The sequence below is a fragment of the Megascapheus bottae genome, chromosome 7 (assembly GCF_031878675.1).
Source record: "Megascapheus bottae isolate mThoBot1 chromosome 7, mThoBot2.hap1, whole genome shotgun sequence".
Lineage (NCBI taxonomy): Eukaryota > Metazoa > Chordata > Mammalia > Rodentia > Geomyidae > Megascapheus > Megascapheus bottae.
The window spans coordinates 33,485,063-33,504,665 of NC_143515.1; the positions used below are offsets into that span (position 1 = coordinate 33,485,063).

At 51.8% G+C, this 19,603-nt stretch overlaps 1 protein-coding gene across 1 annotated transcript; it reads right to left on the minus strand.

The window, feature by feature from the left end:
* Positions 1-485: 485 nt before the first annotated feature.
* On the minus strand, positions 486-17,305 carry Emx1 (empty spiracles homeobox 1). The gene is made up of 3 exons (XM_090336704.1): positions 16,583-17,305; positions 10,858-11,042; positions 486-1,041 (listed from the first exon to the last, which is right to left on the minus strand). Exons 1-3 carry the CDS (start codon positions 17,100-17,102, stop codon positions 874-876), a joined length of 873 nt encoding a protein of 290 aa, XP_090192830.1. The 5' UTR covers positions 17,103-17,305; the 3' UTR covers positions 486-873.
* Positions 17,306-19,603: the final 2,298 nt, after the last annotated feature.

The following is a 19,603-nucleotide window of genomic DNA, read 5'->3' on the forward strand; positions in this document are numbered from 1 at the left end:
TGCCTTATCACTTTATTGGATCAGGGAGGCCCTGAGTCCCTGGGGAACTGGTGCCTTATCTCTGGAGCTGTAACCTGTCCAGTGGTTCTCTATGGACACTAGCATCCACGTGGGACTAGGACTTAGAGCTGGGAATATCAACCCCTTGTCTGGTGTCCCCATAAGCCAGCCCTAGTACTCCCTCCCATAGCCTTCTCCTCGGCTGGGGAAATCACCAGTGTGTAAGCATGGGGCCTCTCTCTTCTCCTCTCACTGATGAGTTTGCAAAGATGCAGGCCTAGCCTTCTTCCAAATATAGAATGGTCCTTCCCTTTGTCACACCATAGTTTCTCCAGCTATGGAGCTGGAGAAGAGAGACCAGGGTTAACTAGCACCAGAGGAGAGAATGACCTTGCCCCATCCAATACTTCAGGGTCCTGAACACATTTGCTGTACCAGTACCCACTAGACCCCATGCTCTAGGGTTGGAGCTGGATGCCTGTGACTTAAGAGAGAAACTTTTATTATTCCCATAGGGAAGGGAGACACAAGGGGATCACTAAAAACTACAGCAAGTGCCTGGAAAATAAATTAAAACAGAAACGCATGGAAACAAAAAGGAGATGAGAGAATTGGAGAGCAGCAGGAGGCTGCAGTAACGGGTGGCCCACCCAGGCAGGCAGGCTCTCCACAAAGAAGGCTGAGCAGTCCCAGGCCTCAGCCAGCCCATTTCTTGTCCCTCTGCCCATGATAGCCCCAGGCTCCAAGCCCTGTAGGGCCATGACTGGAGGCCTCCCTGCAGCCTGGCCAGGGAGTGACCAGAGTCCAGCATGGGCCCCTCGGGGCATGGGCAGCAGCAAGCAGCACTCTGTCCTCAGTTTGGTGGATGCTCCTTTAGTCATTAGAGGTGACATCGATGTCCTCCCCGTTGGCCTGCTTCGTGGCAATGCGCCACCGGTTGATGTGGTGGGAGCCCTTCTTCTTCTGCTCCGATTCAGGTCCTTCCTCCTCCAGCTTCTGCCGTTTGTACTTTGTCCTCCGGTTCTGGAACCACACCTTCACCTGCACCAGGGATGAGGGGTACAGATAAGAAACACCCAGGATGTCTCCAGAGCAGCCATAGGGCTTCCACACTCCAGCTGAGCTGGGAACTGATGAAGAAACTGAGGCTATATGGGGTCAGGGCTCCCCTCAGCTTAGCTGCCTCTGCTGGGTCTAGAAGACTGTTCTTCAGATGCAAATGAAGTAGAACAGGAGGACAACACTGGACCAGGGGGAGGGAAGGGAGGGGGCTTGTGGAACTGTTGGGCATCCTGGTTCCTGTAGCCCTTCCCCTAGCAAGCGAGGTGAAGGAGCATAGCAGGCTTGGCTTCTACCAACTTTTTTTTTTTTTTGCCAGTCCTGGGCTTGAGCTTAGGGCCTGAGCACTGTCCTTGGAGTTTCTCAAGGCTAGCACTCTACCACTTGAGCCTCAGCACCACTTCCGGCCTTCTTCTATGTATGTGGTACCAAGGAATCGAACCCAGGTCTTCATGCATGCTAGGCAAGCACTTTAACCACTAGGCCAAACTCCCGGCCCAGCTTCTACCAACTTTTAACTATGAGGTAATTGTCACTCCTGCATGGGGACAAATGAATAGTAAAGGCAAGAATATGTAAAGAGCCACCATTTGGGACCCCAATGCGTTCCTGTTGGGTTGAGCAGAGGCAGAGCAGATGTGCCTCCATAATCAGGAGATGGGACAGCTAGAACAATCCTAGAGCCACAGAACCACCAGTGAGGCTTAGCCCTACATACTATTTGTAGGTCTCTTTATCATGGAACACTTTCATGGCACTATGTGGAATTCCCCTCCCCCACAGCAGAGTTGGAGCTGGATGGCAGGTTAGTCCCAATCCCTAAGGTGCCAGCTCCTCTGGGTAATCTGAAAACCACCAGGGTGCGTTCATACTCCGTGGACAGACAAGGACAGGAGTTGTGTTGGAGACTGCCTTTCAGAGGCAGTTCTGTACTTCCTGCCCCCACATCACTGGCCCCAGTGCCCAGATGTGTGAACAGGTAACACAGGAGCAGTCAAGCAATCCTGGAGGACAGAAGCAGCCTCCTATTCTTGTTTTGCTTTTGTTTTGGCAGTACTGGAGTTTGCACTTGTTAAGCCTTGTATTTGCTAGGCAGGTACTCTACCACTTACACTATATCAGCAGCCCTTTTTTGCTTCCGTTTTCTTTTCTTCTTTTCTTTCAGATAGGGCCTTTTTCTTTTTGCCTGTGTCCAGACCTCTGACTGAGACTCGTCCTACCTCTTCTTCCCATCTATACCACCATGCTTAACTTTTGCCTGGACTCTACTAAAGTAGCTAGAATTATAGGTGTGCCCAGTCACAAACTCCTATTTGAACACAATGACCCCCCCAATCTTTTGACAGATAATGAGAGCCCAGTAAGGGAACAGTGGAGTACAAATGAACAGGACACGCATCCACTGCGGCTAGGAGGGCCAGGCCTGTGATTCTAGGCATCTCCAGAAAACCTCCCAACTTGGTCCTATTTTCAGTCATCCTTTGCTTCCCCTTCTCCCGTGTTTCTAATGCCCAAGATACAGCCTGGACATCTTTTCCTATATCACCCAGGAGCCATTGTGGCTTCCTACACACGATGAAGAACGCCATCTAGCACTCAGCTGGACGATGTGCACTGCACCATCCTTGTAGAGTCAGGCCAGACCCCAGTCCTCCTCGAAGTTTGCAGGAGGAATCTCAGTTACTGCCTTGACTAACTCCCTTCTCCCTGGGCTTAAGCTCCTCATCCGCAAGACAAAGGTTTTTGGAACACTTGTAGCTCCAAGGCACTTCCCAGGTGCTCCTTTCACAGGGCCACTGGGAGAGGGGACACAGAGAGAGCTAGTTTCTGGAAATGTCAATGTGTTTAAAGTAGGTGCTACCCTTTGCATCATGGTGAGTGCCTTGGTTTTGGCAGAGCAGCAGGGACTGCTGTGAATTGGACTGGAACCCTAGATAGGGCTGCATCAGCCCTTGGAAGATTCTCCAATTACCCTGGGAATAAGCATAGGCCTAAGTCTCAAAATAGGCCTGGCATCTTGGCCTGAAGATGGTTTCAGTCCAGGATATACCTTCCTCATCCACCCTATCTTTGTCCCCTTCCCTTCCAGATTCTCCCTAACCATTGCCACTTACAAGGGATTCCACTGTGCCATCTTCCCCACGACAAGGGTGAAGGCACGGCAGCCAGAGCTCAGTGCTCATGAAGAAACTCACCTAGACAAGAAGATTGGCCCAGAAAGTGCTGGACCTGGCCTTGAAGAAGGAGAGCAAAAGCTTCTTCCTTCATTTTTCAAGGCAGGATTCAAAACTATGGTCTCTGTGTCTCTTCCTAGATAAATAGAGGGGGTGACAGATGCTCTGGGCACAGGGATCCTGGATTCCATACCCACCTATCCTTGGGCACAGGACTGCCTGGGCCCTGGATAGTTCTCAGTACAACCATTGGCTGCCAGCCCAGCCCCTGCCCTCCACCCCAGAGCTCTCTGTGACTGTGCCAGCCAGTGGGTGGGTGAGCTCACCCCACCTCCTGTGTGTGACTCAGGGCTGCGTGCAGGATGTCATTTCTGAGAAATGACAAGTGGACCAATTGCCTGAGATCACCAGGTAATGGCGGACAACACCAGGGACAGAGGGTTATTTCTGTTTCCTTTGTCTCTCCCTCATATACCAGGTCCACACTCCAAGTCTCCCTCCAGGAAGGAGATGCTGTCTCACACTGGCCTCTAGTGGGACAGGACCATTGTACTTCCCCACAGAAAAAAGTAGCATAGCATCCACTTTCAGGCTAGAGTAGGTCCTGACAGTAAAAGTAAAGGGGCATCCTGTTTTCTCCATAAAAACAGGGAGGGTATGGAGGCACCTTTCTTGAAACAAGAACCTTCTCCCTAGGCAGCCTGGCTGTCTTCTGCAGAGCAGCCTGATTGAGTGTCCAGATGCTGTTTACAGAGCATATAATAACAGGGCATTTCTGACTTCATAATGTTAGAGCAAAAACCGGGATGCACGGCACTGGCACAGTGTGGTCACAACACTGTGAATGGAATCAACCAGGGGTGATTTTTCTTCCTTCTACTTTCCCAGATTTTCTCTAATTCATTACTGATAACAGAAGTTCCATTCTAGCCAGGCACTAGTGGCTCACCCCTGGAATCCTAGTTACTCAAGAGACCAAGATCTGAAGATCATAGTTCGAAGCGAGCCAGAGCAGGAAAAATTCATGAGACTCTTATTTCAATTAATGGCCAAAAAGCGCAGGAAGCAGAGATGTAGGTCACTGGTAGAGCAAAAAAGCTTAGGGATAATACCCAGGCCCTATGTTCAAGACCCAGTATTAGCACATGCACACACACATGCGCAAACACACACACCGTGCTGCACCCCCCCCACACACACAGAGTTCACATTACCTACCAATTAACTATCAATGTGGTAGGAGATGATAGTGACCTTCCTAACCCAGTCATGCAACTATAGGGTCAACCAGAGCTCCTTCCCTACAGATTAGAAGACCTAGAAGGAAAGCAGGAGTGGGCCTGTACCTATTTTGTATGAGCCTCCTTGATCCAACACCAATATACTACTCAAGGGCATAGGTAGACATAGGCTGGAAGATACACTTGCTTAACTCAACCCCTTTGGGTCTGGAAAAAGGTCCACTGTGGTGTCACCCAAATGTTCCTCTGATTCTTCATGAAGCCAGATCCTTTCAAGACATTTCATTCTGGCCTGAATTACCAACTCTGAAACGCCTTTATCTGTTAAGATACCACACAAGTACTCCTAGACAGAATATGCCCTAGTATCAGCCTGTACTTTCTTATTACTTTTTCCTCATCTCAGTAACAGTGAACTCCAGCTGTTGGCTTTTTCTCTACTATCTCACCTTCTTATCATACATGAGAGTCCAGAGAACCAAAGCAAGATGTTAGTTGGCTTTGGAGGCCTAGATCCCAGAAAACCTGTTCCAAGTATGATCATCCAGCTAGACTGGTGAGATGACTAGCTTTGTGCTCTAGACAAGAAATAGCAAGGCCAGACCTGGAAAATAGAAGAAAAAAAACAGTAGAAGAGAGATTGAAGATTAATCAGGAAAGTGGTTGGGGAGAGAACAAGAGAAAGGATGACATTGTACAAAAGGAAAAGAAAACTTTGCCTGACTTATGTAATTGTAACCCCTGTTTTTTAGCATTTTCAAATGAAAAGAAAAGTGTTTGGGGAAGTACAAAGTGTTGAAGAAATGGGCTTTTTTTTAAGGCTTAATGGATACTTTTGTATGGAAGTTGGTTTTACTTTTCCACTTTTGACTCTCTAGATCCCCATAGTCTGGTGAGAATGTGGTGCTGTACAAGTAGATTAGAACATAGCTAGGAAGATCACTGTTAATGAGAGAAGGAAAAAGTACTAAGGAAGATCCAGGTGTAGGTGGCTCAGGCCACCTGTAATCCTAGTTACTCAGGAGGCTGAGATCTGAGGATCATGGTTCAAAGCCAGCCCAGGCAAGAAGAGTCTATGAGATTCTTAGATCCAATGAACCACCAAAAGCAGGAAGTAGAGCTGTGGCTCAAGTGGTACAGCACTAGTTTTGAGCACAAAAAGCTTAGGGACAGTGCCCAGGGCCAGAGTTCGAGTCCCAGGACTGGCCTACACAGTAAGTATCATACACACACATACACATACACATACACACACACATACACACACACACACACACACACACACACACACACACACACACACACACACTAAGGAAAAACACTAGAGGGGATTTATGGCCTCTGGGAGCATTTCATTGTTGAAAGGAGCAAGGCTCAGTTTAAGGAAGGAAGAAAGATGCGAAATCCACTCTGGATGAATGAAGTTATCACTTCATTAAAGGACTGTTAATGTATGCATTATGAATGAAGGTATGCCATATAAATGCCTGAGTAAATAGATAAACTGTCCAACAAGCAAACCACAAGTCCAGCCATAATTTCAGAGCAAATTATAGTTTTCTTTGTATAATCTGTTATTTTTTAATGAAGGGGTCTGACCCCTTCTTTCTCATCACTTCCCCAACTGATGCCTATTGCCAATGGTTGAGTCTGAATCCAAGTGCCTGCACATGTTCTGGAGAACACTAGTCCTGTCCTCAAGGAGCTCAAATATCCACATCAAGATCTTGTAACTGACTTAGGAAATTCCTCCTTATGTTCGACTGTTATCTCTTCTGCTTTAGTTTAAACTTGTCGTCTTATTCTGTCATCCTAGGACACAGAAAATCCTCAAAATAGAGAGCAACATAGACACAGACATCAGGTCACTCCTCAGCCATCTCCCTTCCTTGCCCTTTCCTCTGAGGCTTCATTTCCTGTCATGCATTCATGCTGTGTGTCTCTTCTTAGGACTAAGACCACCTCCACCTTTACACCAACCATAGCCCTAATTTTTCCTAAGTCTTCTTGTATCCTCCTCCTCTAGCCCATCCTTGACTCTCACTCTCATGTGAGATATCGTAACATTCACCTAGGACTATGTCCCTTGTCCTAGCTTCTTAGAAAACCACTCCAATCTCTCATTTCCACATAATACTCCTGGAACATCAGAGGAGTAGGAATTTTTTGAGAAGAACCAGAACTTACAAGTCCACAGAAAGAACCACAAAGAGTTAGTGACAAAGACCTCTTGACATTTTCCTTAAATTTGTCTCACTAGGATATCCTTATCATACAACCCCCAAATGGGAAGAGCACTGTAAGAATGGATTGGGACCCAGGAAAGTCCCTTTCCATGTTTTTGTGGAGAAAACCCCATAGGTAGGTGACTGCATATTCTGACCTTCCAAGATATTCCTCCCTGTTCTCAGGCTATAAGATGACAGCTAAAACTTAATAGCTTGTTCTCTATCTTAACCTGCCCATCTCTAACCTTCCCTTTCTTCCCTCCAATCTATCTCTGTCACAAGCCTTCCAAGTTAGAGGCCTTCCACCCATTCTGGTTTCCCCTGAACCTGCTCAGTTCCTAGATGTGATGCCGCCTCTAACTGCTCATCCTGTAGCATGCCTTGCAAGTATCCTTACTTTGTATTTAGCCTTCACCACTAAATGTGATTCCCCAAGGCCAAGGACCACATTTCTTTCCTGCCCACCCCCCCCCCTTTTTTGTTTCGGGATTTGAACTCCAGGCCTGGCGTTGTCCCTGAGCAATTCAGCTCAAGGCTACTGCCCTACCCCTTGAGCCTTAGCACCACTTCCAGTTTTCTGATAGCTAATTGGAAATAAGAGTCGTATGTACTTTAGTGTCTGTGCCCACTCTGAACCATGATATTCAGATCTGAGCCTCCTGAGTAGCTAGGATTACAGGCGTGAGCCCCTGTGCCCAGCAAGGACAACATTTCTGCAGTTGCTTTATCTCTTATAGCAGTTAATGGCAAAGCCAGACAAGGTCAAAATTATACCTACTGATTTTTTCAGAGAAGAAGGGTAGCTGGTACAGTGGCCAACTGATCCTCCAGGTGCTTTCATTCTTAAAATGAATGTACCTGCTGGACACCAGTGGCTCACGCCTGTAACCCTAGCTACCCAGGAGGTTGAGATCGGAGCAAAACCTAGCAATCTGTATTTTGTTTCTTTGTTTGTTTGTATGTGTGTGTGTGTGTGTGCGTGCGCGTGCCCATGCATACACAAGCCAGTACTAAGGGTTGAATTCAGGACTTGGGTGCTGTCCCTTAGGGCTCATTTTTGGTGATTGGAGATAAGAGTCTTATGGACTTTTCAAATCTAGGCTGGCCTCCAATTGCAATCCTCAGATTTCAGCCTCCTGAGATGCTAGGATTATAGGTGTGAGCCACCATCATTACCTGGATCTGTATTTTAAGATATATGAGAGGTAGAATGCAGCTCATCTACAGACTGATGTCTGTACATGACAAATAATAAAACAAGTAATAACAGCAAATTTGTTGCATATTATGATAGGAAAGATATTTGCTGTGAGCTTGGAATAGTATAGGAGAGATTTATACAAAAATGCAGAGAAGGAACCTATATATGAGCCTCAGAAATTCAGGGCTAAAGGGAACCTTAGAGTCTCACAGATGCAGCCTGGAGAGAAGATAAAGCCAGAATAGATAGATAACAGCTATTGGCAGCCAATTATTAAGAGCTCTATAGAGATAGATGGTAGATATACCAAAGATAAAACTAAATAGATAAGGACGTAAGCAACAGGTATGTAATTAGGAGTTATTGATAAAAAGAACATGTACTAGGAAGTATAAATTAGCCAGTTTTGAGGGCAGTTAATGAGAACAGACTAGTTGGCTAGAGACAAAACAGCTATACATAGCTAGGTGCCAGTGGCTCAAGCCAGTAATCCTAGTTGCTCAAGAGGCAGAGATCTGAAGATCATGATTCAAAGCTAGTCTAGGCAAGAAAATCTGTAAGACTCATCTCCAATTAGCCACCAGAAAACCAGAAGTGGTGCTGTGGTGCTGTAATTGAAACTGGTAGAGGACTAGCCTTGAGCAAAAGAGCTCAGGGACAGCACGTAGGTGCTGAGTTCAAGCCCTAAGATGCACCCCCCCCCCCGACAAAAAATCCCAGCTGTACATGAAGAACAGATGAACAGATTATAGAGTCCTGGGTAGCAAATGTAGCAATACTTATCAGGGAGTTGATGGTAATAACCAATGCTTGACAAATAGTGGATAGCTAAAAATGTCAGGTAAGTTTGTCTGGTGATGACTGAGAGAGGAATAATTAAGTAGCTTAGGTCATTTAGAAGGGAAACAGAAGCATAGTTCTGATGGTGGAGATTGGAGGCAGCAGGAAGATCACTGGCCTAAAGGAATCCAGGTTCAGATGTTATTGTGACACTAATTTGGCATATACCCAGGGGAAGGGAGGGACTGGAATATTATTTGAGTTTATATTATATGCTTGAACAATCTATTCTCTTGATGAAGAAACCAAAGCTAAGAGAGGCTGATGAACTTAGCCAAAGTTACATATCTGAAGTCATATTTGACTGACTGGGGGCTCTGGAGTGTCTGCAGGCAGATAGATACAAAGAGGACCTGCAGGCTCAAACTTCTCATAGTTCTATTGAGTTTTTCTTTATTCTATATACAAAATGCTCATTTACAGAAAGTCCAAGATTAGCCTGGATGAACTCCATGATTCTATCTGCTTTTATTCTAAATACGTATTTGTGAGAATCTCATAATAAAACGACAACAACAAAAAAACCCCAATCAGTCCATTTACTAACTGTTGGGAGCAAATATTGACAGGCAACTAGATTCAGTCTGAAAGTTAATTAAAAATGCTCTCACTGAGCTAAGAAAAATTTAAGTTTTAAAACAGTGACATTGTTTTAGCAAGCACTAATCTGTGGGTGGCGGGATTATAAACTGTTTTACTTTCTTAACATTTCTGCAATTAAGTTTTAATAAATATTACTTTTAAATGAAGTTAATTATAAACACCCTTCTGTAGCTGACGCTTCATTTCAAACAATAATTTCAAAACACTGTTTGCCGAGAGGGGAAAGAGGTGTTATTAATTTAATTTTTTAAATATAGCTTTCTTTAGAACATTTCAAAATTAAGTCCACTGCCTTGTAAGCTTTTTCCCTGCAGTGTGGAACAACCACTAGCAAATCTGAGAACCCGCAGGTCCTGCGATGGAGCCGGGAATGAAGCGTTCACTGTTAATGCAACACCAGCAGACACTGTGACAGAGACACCCGACCAGCGTCCTAGGTGAAAGCAAGTCACTGCGCAGTTGGGGTTTCTGTTATCCTAGCTGCTAATAGAAGGCTTCAGGCCGCCCCCAACGTAAGCCCAGAGTGCATCTCCCAGTCCTGGGCTGGGGAGCGGGTGTTTCCAAGTGGGCTGGAAAGAGCAATGGAAGGTGAAATGCAGGCCTCCGAGGACTGCAGGGCTGCGTGGGTCAGCGGGACGGGCTGAAGACCTACCCAAACACTAAAATCCGTCTCCAGGACAGCGGTGAGCGCTCGGCAGATCCGACACAAGTGGACCAAGCACTATTTATTTATGGCTAAATACTTACACGAAGGCCAATGTGCTTTCCGCTAGAACGCCTATCTACTTCCTTATTTTTTTCTTCTTAAACTATCAAGTATCCACACATTACACAGCCACCGTAGCTTCACCCCCTTCAAGCTGCCTCCTTCCCCCCACTCGGTAGCCCAAGCCGAGACCGAACACCACCTTCCTCCCTTCCCCACCGCTGTCCCCCTTCCGAAGGCCTCGCAGGACCTCTGCGCGCACTCTCCGCGCTTCCTAGAGCCCTAGCAGCTGCCGGGCGGCGCGGGGATCAGGGACACCCTCAGACCCCAGGCGGGAGCTGGCCCCTCTCCGGGCTCCCCTGACAGCCCGAGGACACCCACACTCTCTTCTCACACTGCACGTGCTGGCGGGCAGCCGAGATCTCGCCAGCTTTGCCTGCGGGTGCCGGGAAGGCCGGGTCACCTCTTAACACCGCAGCGCCCCGCCGCCGCCGCGGTGGGGGAGCCGGCCCGAGCCCGCGGACCAAGTGCCGCCGGCCTTCTTCGGGGGAACCGGAGTCCTCCGGAGGGGTTGGGCGAGCCGGCCTCCAAACCCCGCGTGCGCGGCGCGGGTCTACGGAGCCGCCTGCTGGGTCTGCACAACGCCGTCCAAGTCTGGCGGCCCCCGCAGGGTCCGAGGTCAGGGGCTCCAGGACCCGAGCCGCTAGCGCGAGAGGCCCGCGCACCCGCGTGCCTCACCTCCCCCGGGTTCTGGGGCAGGCACCGCGCCGGGCGCAGGGCGGGCCATGGTCCCAGTGATTCTTACCTGTGTCTCCGAGAGACTGAGGCTGCCGGCCAGCTGCTTCCGCTCGGCTCCTACCACGTAGTGGTTCTTCTCGAAGGCGCGCTCCAGCCGCAGCAGCTGCGAGGGCGAGAAGGCCGTGCGGATCCGCTTGGGCTTGCGCGCGAAGGGCCCGTGCAGAAGCAGCCCGTCCTGGGGTACGTCGCTCGCTGCGGGCCCACGGCAAAGGCAGCACACGCAGGTACAGACAGAAAGAAGGGGCGCGGTGAGCCGCAGCCCGGCTGCCGCGGGGAGACTGCCCAGCCTGGCCTCCCGCGTGCCCTGAGCGCTCGGCTACACCAACAGTCCTAGACAACCCGCCTCTGCTTCTCCCCTTTCCACCCTGTTCCCCAGTTCCTCTGCACACTCCAGAGTTACCCCGTGGAGACGCGCGAAGTCCCAGCCCGGCAGACCACGCTTTGGGGCCAAGAAGTGAACCAGATGCGAACCCACGCCCGAGGAGACTAGCCCAAACATTGCCTGGAGCTTAAAGACCAAAGGTTGGCTAAAGTCCCGGGGCTTTCCTCCACCCTTCCCAGCCCTAGACCCCAATAATTTGCTTTCAATTAAATGGCTCAGAAGTGTCAACTTTCCTTCAGGAAGAGAGTTGAGGTTGTTAGAAAGGTGAGCAGCTAGCCATACCAAACACTGATTCAAGAACTAGAAGGTATCCAAGGATCCTCTCTTCACACCAACTTAAACTACTTTGTTGTTAATCCACTGAAAAGTTCTGGTAGGCTCTATCTTGTCTCTTATAAAAGTGGACCTGGGGTAGCTAGCTCACAGGCAATCCTGGAGATCTGAACTCAGGTTTCTTCTGCACCTTTCTCCACCTTTGACTCCCCAGGCTTTAGACTCTGTAGAAACATAGCATCCAGGGTAAAAGCCTGTTCCCACAGGAGGTTCTCGCTTCTTCTTGGTGGAAAGAGTCCTGCCTTCTCTCTTTCTTCTATACTGAAGAAACATAGGGATAAGCATCTGGATGTTATCTTTCTAACATATAGATATACTGGTTTCTATATGGGTGTGGTATAAATATATGCTCCAGCCATTAGTAATACAGAAAAGATACAGAAAATTCTTCCATTTGCTGTACAAGATTTTCAGAGTGTAACTACCCCTTGGCAAACGTTGGACATAGCGCCTGTAATCAAGAGGACTGGACACAGCTAGAGTAGTGGTCATGAAGTAGAAAAGCAAAATGGGCTGCTACCCTCAGACAGTCAGTGTACCCCCCCCAGGCCCTCACACAGTCTTTGTTGCACAGCCCAACAAACCTGAAACAAGCCCTGACAGTATCACCCATAGATCCTCACACAATGGCACACAACAGTCCTCTGACCCACCACCAACACAGAACCTAGATGGACTGTTTTGACAAGAGTTAGCTGTTGAGATTAACGGATCCAATTAATTTCTTCAGAGATGGATATGGGTTTGACCTGCTCTTTGGCTCTTATACAATGATTTGGACAATTAGTTATGTTCCCATTTCTGGAAGCATCTCTGTAAGTGAAATAGGTCATCATTGAGGTACCCTTGTTAAAATTCTCCAGGTAACAAACTGTTGGTATCCTTTGCTAGTGGAAAGGGCCTGGGCTTCGGAGATTTACACAGGTTATGTTTATTGCTGGGGCTTCTTTCACAGTTGCCTCATTCTGAGGTGTGACTGCCTCAGTCTCAAAGATAAACTCACAAACCTCCAGTATCCTTATGCATTTCAAGTCTGTGGTACTACAAAACAAGACGGAAGGACATCACAGGGACCAGTGTGCCTTTCCAGGTGAAAGAAGACTTGAAGTCTTCAGACCTGGCTGAAGGAAGGTTAAATTGGGACAGTGGAGGGCCAGATGATCAGAGGTGGACAGAAGAGTAAAATGAGGAATCTACTCCAGGAAATATAGAAAAATTGAAGTCCCTGGAGTAAGAACCAATATAGTAGATGAAGGAAAGACAGGGGAGACGGTTGGGAAGATTTTTTTATTGATATTAAAATTAAATGCTCAGAAAAGAGTCAATATCATTTTAAACCCAGGAGAAATCTTATCAGGAGTTACCTCTCTGGACAAATAAACCAATGGAGGAAAAAAACCTAGCTCACCCCAGTACTCAGAGTTTGTTTTTCACTGCTGGTTGGCCACAGCTGGCCAGAAGTGAGGTTGCAGCCTGGAAAGATGTGAGTGTGAGTGGGATGCAGAGGTGTACAGGGAAGTGTGGAGCTGAGAAAGCCAGACCATGCTCTGCTGCAATGTGTTTGCTTTAATGGTGATTTGGTAGTCTTCTTGTATGTTAGTCACCTGTGTGGTTAAATGTCATGATCTGTTTTTTGTTCTTCTTCTTCTTCTTGCTGCTGCTGCTGTTGTTTTAATAAAGCAAGAGTACAAGATAGTAGCTACTCATTTGGTCCTTCTGACCTGCATTCTCATTTGCTAGTTTCGGGGAAGGCTAGGTTGTTCATAATCTATTTCTTAGAAGAAAGGCCCCAGATCATTGCAATGTCCTGGTTATGTGGATTAGTATGTGTCCAGTCTGTGTCCGCATGCTCCTTCAAATCCAACACAGGGCTCCTTCAAATCCAACCACTAGCTGGAAAAATATTCCAAATGCTGAGAACTGATGGTTGATTATGATTCCAAAAGAAGCAGAGCTTTTTCCAGTAAGAAAGAGGCTGGTTAATACAAAACTGAATCTCGAGACAATGATCAATTGCCACGTATTTCTATAAGGACAAGGGAGCTGTGTGCCTGGCCCCTTTCACACAGTCTGACCTGTGGATTAGAGTCCATCCTTAAACCCTCCAGTCATCCCTACACGGCTTCACGTTTCCTTTGACTGTAATATGAGGACAGGACAAGCTGGAGGCTGGAGTACGGCCTGTTTGGAGGCAATAATTCCAGCTGGTGATAAATGGGCTGTCAGACTGGGACAGGTGGGAAAAGTAGAAGGGGCTGGCTTAGCCTTCCCTAGAGTTGGGAACTGAACCCACTTCGGTTTTCCTAAAGCACCAAATCAGCGAGCCTCTTCAAGGAAGGCTGGAAACTAGCAACACACTCCAGGAGTGAGGCTGCCGGAAGCGGGAGCTAGGGATCCTGAAGCTCGCTGGGCTGGGGCTTCGTCCAGGCTGGAGGGGCCCCAGCCCGCTAAGGGTTGAGGAAGGAGGTGACTGGGCGGAGTTGCCGAGGGCGAGGACCTGGGGCGCCGAGCTTGTCAGCTAGTCGTGGTAGATAACCTCTTTCCTCCAGGCCAGCCAACGCAGCCTCCGTTCTCCCCTTGCTGCGGGAACAAAGGCTCTCTTCACAGCTTCAGCCCACAACCACCGAGGGTCCCGCGGGGCTGGGTCTCCGCTAGTTCTCTCCCAGTGCATTTTCCCCTGTCCGTGAAGTTCCTGATTTCCGAAAAATAGCACCAACCGACAAAAGCGTCTAGCCTCGGTCTTCGGGGTTTCTTCTTCCCGGAGCGCCCGGGTGATTCTTGGGGGTCCTGACCGGTCTCCCTTTTCCTCTTCCACCCTCTCGCTTGGCGGAAAAGCCGCTTTCCGGCGAGCAGGGACCCCGCTGCACTGTGCGCTGAGCTCAGGACGCAGGCGTCGCCTTTTCGTTGCTGTAGGGTTCCACTCCTTGCATTCAAACCGGACTGAAATGAGCAGCGCGGAGACCCGGTTCTCTAGAAAACGCGGCGCCGGAGGGCCGGGGAGCGCGGCTGCCAGCCCGGGGGCTCGGCCGCGGGGGGCGCGCACGGGTCCGTCCCGGCAGCCACGGGCCCCGTTCCGGGGGTTAGACAAGCGTCTCGGGGCTAGAAAAGTCCTCGACAGCCCCTCATGTCTGGGTTCGAATTGGCTCCGTCTCCGCGCGCGTCCAGATTCGGTTCTTAAGAGAAAAATCCAACCATTCGCGCAAGTCCGCAACGTACCCGCTAGGACCGTGGCTCGAGAAGGAGCGGCAATTTCGCTGAGAACGTATCTGGCCTCGCCTGGGTGGGGAGGTTCGGGTCTCTGGCAGTGCGTGTCTAGCTCTCCGCGCCGCGGGTCTACGCGGCAGAGGCCGAGGTGAGAGAGGTGGCGAGGAGGGCGTGGGAGTCTGGATCCGAACCGCTAGACGCCTCCGGGGAGGCCAGCTCTGGAGGAGCCACGCCGGGCCGCAGGGCAGGGCTCAGGGCCGGCTAGTCCTAATCCTTCACCGCCCCTTTACCCTCCCGCCGCGGGCTCGCGAGCTGCGGAGGCGCAAACTTACTAGTGTGTGTGCGCGTGGGGGGGGGATTTAGGTTTTGAGACCTAGAGCCCCCCGCCTGTTGTTTGCTTAATATTAAAAAAAACCCTCATTTTATAAGTAAGCATTTTTAGGTGACAGGAGCTCTTACCCCAAGCATTTAACATCCAAGACTTCTTCCCACACCTCCACCAGACTTAGATTTAGGCAAATATTTGAAGTCCTCGGAGGAGACAAATCTGCCCACAAAAATTCTTGTTGAAGTAATTGCATTCTCTGGATCCCTGGGATCTGCCGAGTAGGAATCTTATTGATCAGGTGGGACAGATAATTGACTGACAAATCGAGACCCTGAAAAGCAGTTTTCTCTGGGACTGTCAAGCCGCTATAGCCAAAACTTCGAGATCATCTTTCTTTTATTACCTAAACAATGGTTCCAAACCTCTATTTGACTTTGACTTGGCTTTCTGGCGGAAGTCAAAGCTCCAGCCTTGTGTTTTATCTTGTTCCACTAAAAAATAGCTGAATTGTCCTTGCTCCCTCTGAGCGAAGGAACCCCACAAACCTGAAATCCAGATTACACTAACAAAATAAGTGGGAACTAAAGCAATTACGGGACAAATCAAGGCCAGTATATTTTTAATGAAGGAAAGAAAAACTCTAGCACATTAAAAAAAAAAAACAACGATCTTCAACAGATGAAAGTCTGTTCTTTGAGTAACTCAGATAATTGAACTCTGTGCGTGTGTGTGTGTAAGGCCTGTGGGGATCTTAATTAGCAAACCGATTTGGGTGTAGACTGGGGGCTAGGACTAGACAGGACCTTCAAGCCCTCCTCTCCCACTCCTTACCCCATAGTAGGGAGGTGGGTTCCAAGGCAGTCAGCCACCAAGAGGACTGGTTTGTTCATTGCAAATCTTCCCATCTTAGACCCTAGAGGCAAGCCGGCCCAAGGTTCTGAGGAACAACCTCGGGCAGCGGAGCATACACACAGAACATTAACTCTGCGGCTCAACCCTCCCACCTCCCCGTGCCCCTTGCTTCCCATAGAGCCAGGGCAGGTGGGTGGACTTTCCCCTGCCCTGACGCGCCAAGGAAGGGTTCCTTGGAGTTGGTGGTGAACTTGAGCGCGAAGTACCACGCGGACTTAAAGCTGGGACAGAGGGAGGGCGGAGAGCCCTGCGCTCCCGGGGCGGGGACGGGCTCGGTCCGGAGGGAAGAGACGAAGCGGGAAGGAGGGCGGAAAGAGGCTCCGTTCGTGCGCCCGGACTGGGCACTGGAACCAGCCTCATTCCTGGGGAAGCGTGGAGGTACCAACCTCACTCCTCGGATCGGATACCACAGTGGAACACAGGTGGATCCGCAGGGCTGGGAGAATCCATCTCTGTGGCATCCTTCTCCGCAACAACTTCCTAACAGCCTCGCGAACGCCCCCCGCCCCCGCCCCCTCCCCAGCGCCGTCGCTGTACGGACGCCGGCCAGCCGGGCGCGGCGTGGGCACTCACCCTGGAAGCGGTGGCCGAAGAAGCGGTTCCTCAGCACCCAAGGGTAGAAGTGGAGAGGGTCCCGGTGCTGGGCGCCGAAGAAGGAGTGCGGAGGCTGCAGCGGGGAGGCTCCCAGCTGGTGCGCCGGGTGCACCGTCAGCGCCGGGTGGTTCATGGCTTCGGGGAACACGAGCTCCGGCCCTGCGTAGAGCGAGCGGCCGGCCCCCGCGGCGGCTGCCGTGGGGAAGCCGCTGACGAAGGCTGCCTCGGCCGCGCTGGGGTGAGGGTAGTTGAGTGCCGTGGGCCGGAGCGGTTCCTCGGAAGCTGCCGCCGCCAGGGGATGGGAGCCCGCGCCCCCGCTGCCAGTTCCCCCGCCGGTGCCACCATCCTTGGCCACCAAGGACTCTATGGTAAAGCCCCGCTTGGCCGCGGGCTGGAACATGGTCGTGGCTGCCGGAGTCGGGCGAGGGAGCGGGGCTCCAGGGAGCGCTGGGCGTCCGGGCTCTGCCGCCTTGCGGGGTGTGCACCCAGTCATGCACATGCACACACACACACCCGCACCCCTCACCTCCCCCGCCCGCCCGCCTTCGCTCGGCCCTCGCTTGCGAGCCAGGCGCGGAGCGGTGAGGGGTGTGCGGGCCGAGCTAGCTCCGAGTCCAGTCGCGGTGCACAGTCGGGAGCATCGGCTCCGGCGAGCGGCCGAGAGGGGACCGGCGGGGCTCCCGGGGCCCGGTACGGGCGCGGGCAGCCTGCGAGGCTAAGAGCTACACTACCGCCCAAGGGCTGAGGCCGCCTCGTTTCCTCCCAAGTCACGCCACGACCCACCCCCGCCCGGGAATCCTCTGTGCAGAGCCCCGCCGGGCCGGGGCTGCCGCGCTCCCGGGCGCGAGTTAGCGGGCACCTGCCCCGCGCCCGCCCATTGGCCGCCACTCACCTGCCCCAAGGTGGGGGGCGGGGCGGGGCGGGGCGAGGGGCGGCGGGTGGGGAAATGGAGTCCGCAGTCGGAGGCAAAAACCGGACTGGAGCCCGAGCGGGACGATCTGTTCGCTTGCCCCGCCCTACCCGGAGCCTCCGTTCCAGACTCCGCCCTTTCAGGGGAGTCGGGCGGCCGCCGCCGCCGTCTAAACCCGAGCCGAGGCCAAAGTGAGTACTCGGAGAGCCGAGGGCCGGTGAAGAAAGTCCAAGCCCCCTCTCGCAGGGGACCCGTCTCATGGTAGCGACCGAGGGTGTCACTTCACTTCGTGGGTCCGAGCGTCGGGGGTGGGTGTTTAAAGAGGGGGTCCAACCTACAAGTTCTCGGGAGCCACCCGCTCCCCGCGCCCCTGACCCGCCGCCCGAACCGCGGCCTCGTTCAGCATGTCACGGGGCACGGCTCCGGAACCGGGACGGGTCCTGCGTGACTCTCCAGGGGCCCGGGAGCAGCCGCGGGACGCGTCACCCCGCCCCTCTCACGCAGGGCTGGGGGCGCTGGGGAGCTTCGCCCGGGCCCGGGAGCGGAGTCTGGCCCGGACACCGACCTCCACCCGGAGCGCAGGGCCGGCTGCGTTCCCCGCTCGGGGGCTCCAGGGTTTCCCTGGCCCGAACCCGGTCCTAGAGGACATTGTGTCCTACCTCGTAGCTAGCCGTGGAGCAGCCCGCCCGTCGTGGGAAGGCGATGGCAGCCGCCCCGCGGAAGTTCGCCCGCGACCGTGGAGCGGCGAACCAGTCTGCTCGGCCACTTTTCGCTTCTTACACTAATCCTCCAGGGTAAGAGGGCGACTGGCAATGGCAATCAAAACTCCGAAAACGTTGACATCCTAACCTTCCAGGGCCGTAAGAAAAGTGTCTGCCGAGACCTAGAAGGGCCCTAGGCCGCGGTGGGGGCGCCTGGACGCGGCCCTCGCCCGTTCGCGGAAGGAAGCGACCCGCTGCCCCGCGGCTGCCGGGGTCAGCTCAGCGCGCAGACCGGGTCAGGGCGTCCGGCGGGTCTGGGGGCCGCAGAACGGTGCGGGGACTCCAGGCCAGGTCTTGGCAGCGGCCCGTCTGAGCGCCCGGAGCCTGGGTGCCCGGCAGCGCTCGGGGCGCCCTCGCAGCCACAAAGCGGGTTAAAGTCTATTTTCCACTCCACTGCTCAGTAAAGCCCCTGCACGCCGACGCCGTTCCGGCCCCCTTGGGCCGGGAGGAGAGGGGGCGTCGAGAGGAGGAGGCGACCCGAGAACCCCGCAGCCTTTCGCGTGCTGAGCTACTTAGGGCTCAGGCTCTCAATTGGGGGTTCTCGCTTAGGTCCCCCCAAATGTGGTGGGGAGGAATCGCTACCACGTCTACACCCATCACGGCTAGCTCTTAGTGACCTCACTCGATATTCTGGCTAGGTCTGTGACAGCACTCTGTCCTGTTCTATTCCCCCCCCCTTCACACACACCCCACTGGTGCTTCATGGGCCCCCACCGCACCCCGTTTCTCCTCCTCCTTCTCCTCCGCTCCACCCTTGGGAGCGGAAATGGGGAAGCTTGAGGGAAGGACCCAGGGGGTGTAGAGCTGGGCAGATGCACAGACCGAGAATTTTGTTTCCTATGGAATATTATGGCGAAGGATATTTTGTTGGAGCAAGGTCCCCGCCGAAATGCGGGGTTCGGTTGAATAAAGATTTCCCGAGCTCCAGTTCTGAGGGTGAGAGGCCACGGACTGAGAAAACGGGCTGGAGCTGTTTGAGCCTGGTCCCTGGGCCCTGCTTTCCTGCCCAGTGGTAAATCCCACTGGTGCAGCGGCGGATTTCGGCCCCTGCCCTCACCAGGAGGGTGCCCCAATGGCCAAGAACTACTTAATCAGGCAGGTAAGAGATCTTGTAGTCTATCCATTCATGCCTAGACTTGAATTGACAATGGCCATAACTCTTTGTATCCACAACTCTTTGTATAGCAATAGATAGACCAAAAAAAAAAAAAACCAAAACAACAACAAAAAAAACCAAAACCATACACACACACACACACACACACACACACACAAAACCCAGCAACAACAAAAAATGCTATTTTCCCCAGTGCTTTTTGAAGGATCAAC